An 11,575-nucleotide genomic window follows, 5' to 3' on the forward strand; every position below is an offset into this window, starting at 1 on the left:
TACACATAAAAGGGTATATCTCATGTGAAGTGTTATCACAAAAAAAGTAAAAAGGAAATTAAAACTTTTGTGAATGAAAGGACACTATCAATAAAATGTACAGACAACCTATAAAGTGGAAGAAAATATTTGCAAATCATATATCTGATAATGGTCTCATATCCAAAATATATAAAGAACACATAACTTAACAACAAAAGGGAAAACAACCCAATTAAAAAATGGGCAGCCCTAGCTGGTTGGCTGTGGATAGAGCATCAGCCTGTGGAATGAAAGGTCCTGGGCTCGATTCTGGTCAAGGGCACATGCCGGGATTGCAGGCTTGATCCCCAATAGGGGGAATGCAGGAGGCAGCGGTCAATGATTCACTCTCATCATTGATGTTTTTCTCTCTCTCTCTCCCCTTCCCTTCCTCTCTGAAATCAATAAAAAATATGTATATTTTTTAAAATGGGCAAAAGAGAGCCCTGGCCAATGTGGCTCAGTTGATTAAGCATCATCCCATATACCAAGAGGTCACTGGTTCAATCCCTGATCAGGGCACATGTCCAGGTTTTAGGCTCAATCCCTGGAAGGGATGTGCAGGAGGCAGTCAATTGATGTTTCTCACATTGACCTTTCTTCCTCTCTCTCTAAAATCAATAAAAACATTTTTTTAAATGGGCAAAAGACCTGAATAGACATTTCTCCAAATCCTATCTAATAAAAGAGTAATATGCAAATTGACCATCTCTGCTACACCCACAAGCCACACCCACCAGCCAAACAGGAGTATGCAAATTAACCCAATCAAGATGGCTGTGGCCAGAGCGAGCAGGAGGCTTGGGTTTCCCGGCAATGGAGGAAGCCAAACTTCCCCGCACACTCTGGCAGGCCCTGGACTCTACTCAAGGCTACAAAGCTTCAATTATAGAAGATAAATAAATCCCAACAAAAATGGCTGTGGCCATGGAGCGAACAGGAGGCTTGGGTTTCCCCGGCGATGGAGGAAGCCAAGGCCTCCTGTGAAGGCTACAAAGTTTCAATTATAGAAGATATATAAATCCCAGATACCAGGGCCTCTGCTTGGGTCACCAGGGGGCATGGCCGGCCTGCAAACCACCACAGGCCCCTTGCCCAGGCCACCCCACACCCCAAGGGAACCCCCACCCTGATCTGGGACACCCTTCAGGGCAAACCAGCTGGCCCCCACCCGTGCACCAGGCCTCTATCCTCCTATCTAATAAAAGAGTAATATGCAAATTGACCATCACTCTAACACACAAGATGGCTGCCCCCATGTGGACACAAGATGGCCAGTAGGGGAGGGCAGTTGTGGGCGATCAGGCCAGCAGGGGAGGGCAATTGGGAGGGACCAGGCCTGCAAGGGAGGGCAGTTGGGGGCGATCAAGCCTGCAGGGGAGGGTAGTTAGGGGTGACCAGGCTGGCAGAGGAGGGAAGTTGGAGGCGACTGGGCCTGCAAGGAAGGGCATTTGTGGGGGACCCAGGCCTGCAGGGGAGAGCAGTTGGGGGGTGGGGGGAACCAGGCCTGCAGGGGAGGGCAGTTAGGGGCAATCAGGCTGGCAGGGGAGTGGTTAGGGGGTGATCAGGCTGATAGGCAGAAGCGGTTAGGGGCAATCAGGAAGGCTGGCAGGTGAGCAGTTGGGAGCCAGCAGTCCTGGATTGTGAGAGGGATGTCTGACTGCCCGTTTAGGCCCGATCCCGGTAGGACATTCCTCGAGGGGTCCCAGATTGGAGAGGGTGCAGGCTGGGCTGAGGGACACCCCCTCCCCCCCCTGTGCACAAATTTCGTGCACTGGGCCTCTAGTAAGATATATAAATGGCCAACAAGTACATGCAAAGATGCTAAACAGTATTAATCAATAGAGAAATGCAAATCAAACAACAAGATTAAGACTTCACTAAGCTAACTATAATCAGAACAGAAAATGAGTATTGGTGAGGATGTGGAGAAATTAGAAACCTAGTGTGTTGTCGATGGGAACATAAAATGGCTCAGCCAATGTGGAAAACAGTTTCATGACTCCTCAAAAAGTTAAACATAGAATTACCATATATTCAGCAATTCTACTCCTTTGTACATACTAAAGAACAAACTAAAAATACAAATTCGAACAAAAATTTGTACACAAATGTTCATAGCAGCACTATTCACAACAGCCAAAAGGTGGAAATAACCTAAATGTCCATTAACTGATGACATGTAGTGTACTCATACAATGGAATATTATTCAGCTATAAAAAGGATTGAGGTACAGATGCATACTATAAATTGGATGAACCTTGAAAAAATTATGCTAAGCAAAAGACATACACAAAAGATCTTTTATTGTATGATTCCATTTATTGTTTTATAATTTAAAAAATGTTTTTATTAATTTCAGAGAGGAAGGGAAAGGGAGAAAACATCAATGATGAGGGTAATGGTTGCGAACACTATGAATGTGCTAAATGCCACTAAATAGTATACCTTATTATGGTTAATTGTATGTTATGTGAAAAAAAGGCCCTGGCCTGGTAGCTCAGTTGGTGTCTCGATACACCAAGGTTGCAGGTTCAATCCCATCAGGGCACATACAAGAATCAACTACTGAATACATAAACAAGAGAAACAACAAATTGATGGTTCTCTCTCTCTCCCCCTTCTTAGCTCTCTTAAAAAAGGGAAGCCCTAGCTGGTTTGGCTCAGTGGATAGAGCGTTAGCCTGCAGCCTGAAGGGTCCCAGGTTTGATTCTGGTCAAGGGCACATGCCTGGGTTGCAGGCTCAATCCCCAGTAGTGGGCATGCAGGATGCAGCCAATCAATGAGTCTCTCTCATCATTGATGTTTCTATCTCTCTCTCCCTCTCCCTTCCTCTCTGAAATCAATAAAAATATATACAAAGAAAAAAAGCAGTAAGAAAACCAGACACACAAGGTGTAAGGTATAAAAGGTATATATTTACAAACCAAAAAGTTCCCAAACTAGCTGGCGGTAGCAAGTATAAGCAGTTCCTTTAAGTGCCCAACTTTACTCCTTATAGAAACATTTGAGTACCAGCCGAATGAGGTCAGTTCCTACTCCATGGCTTCTTCCAACCCAAGAAGTAATCCTGCCACAGCTCTCAGTCCTCTTGCCAGTCATCCTGTGCCCAGGTAGGCATGGGTGAAAAGTACTCAAAACCTGGCCCTTTATAACGCAGGGCGTGCAGAAACATCACAAGGTCCTGGGGCAAGGGGTCCTGTCGCACCAGTCGGCACTCTGCACAGAGGGGGTCTATTTCTTGATTCACAACATCTGTTTCAGCTGCATTCCCTGGTGCCAGGGCCTTTGTGTCCAGATCCTGAGGGGCTGCCTCAAGTACTCCATCCATCTTTTGAGCAGATGCAGCCAAGTCTTCTAGGTGGTCCTTGCCCAGCTCTGAGGAGGGAGCTGTAGAGTCTGTGAGTCCTGTGGACAGATCACCTTCACAGAGATCTAGCACGTCCAGGCTCTGTTTGGCTTGGTGTTCTGCAACGAGGTCCCGCAGCAGTTCCTCATCTGTCTTGGGAATGTGGCCACCCCGGCCCCGGGAGGGGCCCCAGGCCACTGAGTTGTAGATGGGGTCATTAAGGATGGGGTGGCCCAGGAACTGGAGGTGGACTCGGATCTGGTGAGTGCGACCTGTGAGCGGCCGACACCGCACCACACTGGAGTGGCCGTTGTAGCTCAGTCTCTGGAACACTGTCTCACAGGGTTTGCCCCGAGTATCTACACGGCACACCCCTACCTTGTAAGATACTACCAGGATGGGTTCCTTGCAGGTCACTTCCTTGGAGGGGAACTCTCCCTTCACCCGACACACATACTCCTTTTCCAGCTACACAGGAGGGAAGAGGGAGAAAATCAGCACAAAACCTAAACTCATGAAGCCCAGACCCATTGCAAGTGGTGAGGAATGTAACAGTGCCAGGCAGAAGAGGATGCAAACCCCACCTCCACCATTTGCCAGTTTCATGATTTTGAGTACATTACTTAGCCTCTTTAAATACCATTAACTTGTCTAGAAAAAGTGAGATTAGAAAAGCATTAACCTCAAAGGGCTGTTATAAGGATTCAGTAAGTTAGGCTCTAATGTACTTGGTACTTAGTCTGATATACAGTCAGCACTCAATAAATGTATCATAATCAGATCCAGGATTACATGTCTCAAGACCACACTCAGTACCACTTAATTATTCTACCCAAGCCTCTTCTAATTTCATTCACAATCTTTCCACCAAAGAGGCTCTCCCCAAAACCTTAAAAACCTTGCTCAGCCTGTTGGCACTTTAAAACTTCAAAAGAGCTAACTACCAAGATAGGCAGTATATGCCATCTCTAAAAAATCTCTTGAAACATTAAGAGATAATAACCTGTTTTTGGTACTTTAGGTGTTGACCTCCCTAAAGGTAGGAAGACTGGCCAGAAAAATACGAAGGCCCACTTCAGATAGAAGTCAGTGTTGCCCTTCTGACACAGCATTTGTGAGCCCAGAAAGTGACCGCCGTGAAACAAAAGCCAGGCTCACCTGCCGGTCCCGAACTTGCTCATGTATCTTCTCCGAAACAGCTGCTGTCTTGGCAAACATGAGGACCCCTGAGGTAAGGCGGTCGAGCCGATGCAGTGGGTGTAGCTCCTTAAGTTGGTGCTCCTTGCCCAGGATGAAGATGACCGTGTTGTGTCGGAAGCGGCCACAGGGGTGGACAGGAATGGAAGAAGGCTTGTCTACAACCACCATGTCTTCATTCTCAGCCAGCAGGCGGATAGGCTCTGCTGTGACTGGTGGCTCATGCCTGTGCACTGTGTTCCGTAAGAAGTCATTGTCCTGCCGATGACATAGGCAATTGTTCAGCCCAGGGACCAGCAACCTATAATCACTCAACTTCACACACAGCTTCCTCTCTTATTTACTGACACAAAAGAATGGTCAAAGTATATCCTTACACAAAAAGCGGTATGCACAGTGCATACTCATTTTGTAAAAATGCAGACAGACAGACAGATAGCAGGCACTGAAAAAGATCTAGAAGGATAAGACACAAAAAGGTTAATGGTGATGAGATTATGGATGGTTTTTTATTTTGCTTATTTGTATTTTCTCTCATCTCCAGGTGATGAGATTATGGATGGTTTTTTATTTTGCTTATTTGTATTTTTCTCTACAATAACATTATATTTAAAGGTAGTTTCACTTAACTTCTCTAAGCCTTAGTTTCCTTATCTATAAAATGTGACAGCTAGACCAGACAGCTTGCTTTTCAAAATTGGGATGGGAGAGTGGATTCAAGCCACTCATTCCCCAAATATTGGGATCGCCTTGTCTCCCTTCACAACCTGGTGAGCCAGGGGTGTCTGGTACCTCTTAGCTGTGAAGGCATTTTAAAGAAGGGTCAAAGCACTGGGCTAGACAGCTCTAGTCTTTATCCCTGACAGTTCACAATTCTATCATCTTAGTCTCTATAATAAATAATTTAAGTAGTTATAACAGCACAGGCTTTGGAGGTGACACTGTTGCCTTACCTCTGTGAGGTTTACCTTTATTTAGTTCCCTCACAGGTAAAATGAGGTGGCAATACCTACCCCAAAAGGCAATCGATAAAATTAAATGTTAAAGTACTCAAAATGCCTAACTCTGTACCCAGTAAGGAGACATAAATTATAGCTTCTACTGTACTATTTGTACAGAGATCCACAATGCAAAATAGAAAGTGATCAATGTCCGTCCAGTGGAACAGACTGCATAAAAGGAGCCACAAGAATTCCAACTTCTATGCTTTGGAAACAAGAAAACAGTGTTTTTGAAGCACTGAGGCTACTTGCGGAGATGGGGTGGGAGGAGAGGGCTTAAAGACTGTTTGAAGTGAAAGCGAGAAAGCCTCGGAATTACCCCGATTTTACTCCAGTACCTAGGTCCACTAACTCAGGGGAAAAAATCCCTGCCCCTTTCCTGGTCCCCTTCCGACCGGCCCCATCAGTACTCCACCTTGAGCACAATGCTGAGGTCTTGGACCGGCTCCTCGTTGAGGTGCAGGCGCCCTGCTCGGACCGCGGCCTCGTAGTAGGCCAAGGGCTGGGCTCGGAACTCAGTACTGAAGACGTGCAGCAAGCTGTGGCCCACCCAGCGGCCTTTGCAGTAGGTTCGGAAGTCAAAGTAATAGGGCCGCACTTTGCGCAGGCCGCCCTCGAAGTAGTAGCTGGTCTCTGCAAAGTGTTCATCGCCGAAGCTCACCCCTGCCCGCCGCTTCTTCGGTGGCGGCACTACGCGCTCCCCGGTTGCGCCCCGTCGCTTCTTGCGCTTGCCCGGGCCCGGCGCTACAGCCGGGGCCTGCTCCTCGCTCCCTGTGACCTGCTTCCCTAACCCCGGGGCCAACTCCACTCCCGCGGCTGCCGGCTCCGGGCGCCCTGGAGGTCGCTCGTCCCTCGCGTCGCCGTCCGCGTCTCCGTTTTGCTGAGCCGGAACCCTCAGCTCGCTCGCCGCCTCCGCCCCGGTGGAGAGCATTTCCGCCATCCGGCCTCCTCGGCCACCCCAAGTCCTGGCAATGCTGAGGCACGGGAGGCTCAAACACCCCTGCACAAGACCCTGGAGCCACCTGCAGCCGCTCAGTCTCATAACCACGCGGGCGCCACTGCTGGGTCGCGATCTGAAGACGTCACTCAGCACCAGCCAATCAACGAGGCCCAGTGCGAGGTGGGGACAGCGAAGGGAGTTGAATGACTTGAGTGGGGAGTTGAGAGGCTGTGAGGAAGACTCACCAAAAGCATTGAATTCATGTAGATATACTTAAACTTCCTTGGGTATGGAAAAGCTCCTCAAAGGAACATATTGAAAACAAACAGACTTTAAAACAAAACAGAGTGCTAAATTCCAAAATGCTAGGAATATTTAAGCATTGTGTTGTATACTTTTAAAGAATCAAGCTCTTCCCAGCTTCCCTTGCATCTTGCACATTGGTGTATCCTCTGGGCTCTACCCGTCAGGCAAAGCCTTTGGTACCCGAGGCACACAGCAGAGGAAGCAAGCATCGTGTCTGACAAGATAGTATTGGAGGCATTTGATTTGGGGGGCTAGCAGTGGGGGAGGTTCTTGTGCCCAGTTCCCAGTCAGCAATGCCAGCTGCAGTGGCAATGTGGTGTTCCTTGAACAGTTCCTCAGTGAGGTTAGGACACTGCTCCTGGCTCCATAGACCCCAAGCCTTACTGTCTGGCCCATCTCAAGATTTCCTGAACTACTTACTATCTTTTTTTTTTTTTTAAATATATTTTATTGATTTTTTACAGAGAGGAAGGGAGAGGGATAGAGAGCTAGAAACATCGATGAGAGAGACACATCGATCAGCTGCCTCCTGCACACCTCCCACTGGGGATGTGCCCGCAACCAAGGCACATGCCCTTGACCGGAATCGAACCCGGGACCCTTCAGTCCGCAGGCCGACGCTCCATCCATTGAGCCAAACCGGTTTCGGCCTACTTACTATCTTTTAATCTTGTGCTGTACAATAGAGTAGTCATTAGATACCTGTGGCTATTTAAATTAATTAAAATGACATAAAACTTAAATTTTAGTTATTCAGTTGCACACGTTGCATTTCAAGAGCTCAATAGACACATAAAGCCAGTGGCCACTATATTGGACAACTCAGATATAGAAACTTCTATTGGACAGAGCAACTTTAATCAATTCCTCTTACTGTTTAAACTGGCTAGAATGAGTTCTGTGGTTTGAACTAAGAACTCCAACTAACTTACTGTGATAAGGATTTAAGTAATTTAAGAGTAATGGGAAATCATCATAGAGTTTTTTTGGGAAGGGGTGCGTGATATGATTTGGTCTCCATTCCAAAAGAATCACCGTGATCACAACTTAAAGAAGGGAGAAAAGAGGGAATTACAAGTTCTAGCTCCAGTTCAATGTGGTTCTTGACCATGGGTGGGCTCTAATCCAAACATTCATATACCAACAAATTTTGAACATTTGCCAGGCATCACTTGGCTTTGGAGGTACAGAGGTTAGAAAGACATGGCTCCTGATTGTAAGGACAGAAAAAGTCCTCTCCTTTTCTTTGTTGTGGCCTTTCCACAATTTATGAGAAGTATCTGGTAATTAAACCCCAAGATTGTTGGCTCTTCTGATTCAAACAGTTCCTCTATTCAAACTGTGGGACAAGATAAGACTATACTCTTTAAGTTGCATTCTTGCACCCCATCCTCCCTGCTGTTTTAACTCCGGGATAATTCACACTAAGGAGTCTCTAGTTAGTAGAAAATTGTCTCCCCCATCCCTTTCAGAAAAGCCTCTTTTGAACTCTTCATAACTTTTGTTCTAAGCATGTTTTACAGGCTGGGGAAAATACTGATAAGACACCTCCTTAGGATATCTGCCGGACTCTCTCCTGGAAAGCAAACAAACTGTAACTTTTCAAGACAACCACCCTGGTATCTGCTTAACTTCAACACAGTCCTACTTCCTTCCTTGTCACTTAGCAATAGTAACTGCTTAAAAGTGCAAGCCACTTTTTCTTCCCCACCCTGTAAAATAAATTTCCTCCCTGCATCTATCTTTTCTCAATTGTGAATTCTTTCATGGCCTCCGTCACCAGCTAAACCCTAACACTGATTTCAGTGAAGGCATAGGCAAATAGAGAATACAAATAAAAAACATATTTGTTCTAACTGCACTGTTGTTAAGTTAGAGTCCAATATGTTTTGTGTTCTTTAAAAATAATATTTAAAATTTTAAATTACAATTGACATACAAAATTATATTAGTTTTAGGTGTAGGACATAATGATTAGACACATAACTTACAAAGTGATTGCCCTGGTAAGTCTAGTACCCATCTGATACCATACATAGTTATTACAATACTAGAGGCCTGGTGCATGAAATTTGTGCACGGGTAGAGAACCTAGGCCTGGCCAGTGATCAGGGCTGATCTGCAGGGTGAACAGTGGGGTGATTGGGGGGCCCCTGCTGGCATCCACCTTGGCTGACTTGGGGCCTGCGGGCTGGGGGCAGCTCCTTCATTGAGCGTCTGCCCCCTGGTGGTCAGTGCGCATCATAGAGACCAGTCATTCCACCTGTTGTTCTGCCATTTGGTCGATTTGCATATTAGGCTTTTATTATGTAGGATTACAATATTATTGACTATGTCCCCCAAACTGTACTGTACATCCCTGTGACTATTTTTATAACTGGCAATTTGTAGATCTTAAAAAATTTTTTTTCATCCTCACCTGAGGATATTTTTTCCATTGATTTTTAGGGAGAGATGGAAGGGAGGGAGGAGGGGGAGAGAGAGAAACATCCACATGAGTGATACACATTGACTGGCTGCCTCCCACACATGCCCCTACTAGGGCTGGGGAACCTGCAACTGAGGTATATGCCCTTGACCGGGAATTGAACAAATGCCCTGACTGGGAATTGAACCTTGAACCGGCAATCTTTCCGTGCACTGGATGATGCCCAACCAACTGAGCCACACTGGCCAGGACAATTTGCACAACTTAATCCTTTCCCATTTTTCACCCTTTCCCCTACCCCCCCCCATCTGACAATCATCAAAATGTTCTTTGTTTCCATGAGTTTGTTTCTGTTTTGTTTGCTTGTTTATTTTGTTTTTTAGATTCCACAGGTAAGTGAAATAAATGATATTTGTCCTTTTCTAACTTATTTTATTTAGGATACTACCCTCTAGGTCCATCCATGTTTTTGCATATGGCAAAATTTCATTCTTTTTTATGGCCAAGTAATATTTCATTGTATTTATATACCACATCTTCGTTATCCACTCACCTACTGGTAAACACTTAGGTTGCTTCCATATCTTGGCTATTGTAAACAGCCAAGTTTGTTTGGTGAGCAGGAAATCAGAGAAAAGGACATAAGTGAGTCGAGAGACCATGGAGTAGTTTTGTTTTTCTTTATCTTTATTGTTAAAGTATTATAGATGTCCCCTGTTTTCCCCCATTGACCCCTTCCTCCCCACTCCCGCCCCCTCCCCAAGCCTTCACCCCACTATTGTCTGTGTCCATGAGTTATGCATATATGCATGTAAGTTCTTCAGTAAATGTCTTCCTCCCCCTTCCTCTTTCCCTCTGAGATTCATCAGTCTGGTGCATGCTTCCATATCTCTGGATCTACGTGTATTTTGTTTGTCAGTTTGTTTTGTTCATTCAATTCCAAATATAAGCAAGATCATGTGGTATTTGTCTTTATCTGACTGGCTTATTTCACTCAGCGTAATACTCTCCAGGTCCATCTGAAATCCCTCTTTTTTACAGCTGTATAGTATTCCATTGGGTAAATGTACCACAGCTTTTTTATCCACTCATCTATTGATGGGCACTTTGGCTGTTTCCAGATCTTAGCTATTATAAATAATGCTGCTATGAAATAGGGGTGCATATTTTCTTTTTGATTGGTATTTCAGGCTTCTTAGGATATATTCCTAGAAGTGGGATCACTGGGTCAAATGGCAGTTCCACTTTTAATTTTTTGGGGGAACTCACACTGTTTTCCATTCCCACCAGCAGGACGTTGAAAAAAATGTACCAGTCTGCATTTCCACCAGCAGAACATTGAAAAAAATGTAGTAGGGTTCCTTTTTCTCCACATCCTTGCTAGCACTTGTTTGTTGATTTATTGATGGTAGCCATTCTAGCAGGTCATTTCAATCATACTCAATGGGCAAAAACTAAAACCATTTTCCCTAAGAACAGGAACAAGACAGAGTTTCACCACTTTTATTCAATATAGTATTGGAAGTCCTAGCTACAGCAATCAGACAAGAAGAAAAAATAAAAGACATCCAAATTGGAAAGGAGGATGTAAAACAGTCATTGTTCGCAGATGACATGATACTGTACATAGAAAATCCACCAAAAAACTAGATTTAGTAAATGAATTCAACAGTGTAGCAGGATACAAAATTAACACCCAGATATCAATGGTATTTTTATTCACCAATAATGAACTCTCAGAAAGAAAATTAAAAAAAACAACAATCCCATTTACCATTGTAACAAAAAAAAAGTAAGATACTTAGGAATAAACTTAACCAAGGAGGTAAAAGACCTGTACGTGGGAAAACTACAGAACGTTGAAAAAAGAGATAGAAGAAGATATAAACAAGTGGAAGAAAAGGCCATGTATTGGTAGAATCAACATAATTAAAATGTCCATACTGGCCATGGAGTAGTTTGATGAAGCATCCATAAGCTTATGAGACTGCCCCATTCTGTGAATCAGATGCTGCCAGACTCATGTTACATAGGATGGTAGTTGGAGGGCTCGGGATCCTTCCGTGGGAGATTCCACTCCCCTCATTCATTCCCTATAAATAAGCACTGTCAAAATCTTGCCTGCTATAAGTTCCTTTTTTTTTTGGTAACCTCATTGCTTTCCACGTCCTTCTGTTTGCACATTCTAAGAATGGTTATAAATGTGAGTACCTTATAGTTTCCTTTCACATATTGGTAGTTATTAACATCATAGCCACATTAATTTACTTTGGACACATCTAGACACTATATCATAAGCCAAGTTTCTTCTACTGATGGTTGGCTAATGTCT

General features: G+C 44.7%; 1 protein-coding gene across 1 annotated transcript; it reads right to left on the bottom strand.

Annotated features, from left to right (window-relative positions):
* Window positions 1-2,921: 2,921 nt before the first annotated feature.
* On the bottom strand, window positions 2,922-6,638 carry RPUSD2 (RNA pseudouridine synthase domain containing 2). The gene is made up of 3 exons (XM_080675657.1): window positions 5,985-6,638; window positions 4,530-4,826; window positions 2,922-3,839 (listed from the first exon to the last, which is right to left on the bottom strand). Exons 1-3 carry the CDS (start codon window positions 6,609-6,611, stop codon window positions 3,105-3,107), a joined length of 1,659 nt encoding a protein of 552 aa, XP_080531783.1. The 5' UTR covers window positions 6,612-6,638; the 3' UTR covers window positions 2,922-3,104.
* Between the last annotated feature and the right edge of the window lie 4,937 nt (window positions 6,639-11,575).

Source organism: Plecotus auritus (genome assembly GCF_963455305.1).
Source record: "Plecotus auritus genome assembly, chromosome: 1".
NCBI classification, from domain to species: Eukaryota; Metazoa; Chordata; class Mammalia; order Chiroptera; family Vespertilionidae; genus Plecotus; species Plecotus auritus.

Bases quoted from the DNA above. Each gene is read 5' to 3' on its own strand.
- RPUSD2 (XM_080675657.1), bottom strand. From the start codon at position 6,611: ATGAGACTGAGCGGCTGCAGGTGGCTCCAGGGTCTTGTGCAGGGGTGT. The intron at 4,827-5,984 runs GTGGAGTACTGA...TGTCATCGGCAG, and splicing joins ACCTCAGCATTGTGCTCAAG to GACAATGACTTCTTACGGAA. The intron at 3,840-4,529 runs GTGAGCCTGGCT...CCTCCTGTGTAG, and splicing joins AGCAAGTTCGGGACCGGCAG to CTGGAAAAGGAGTATGTGTG.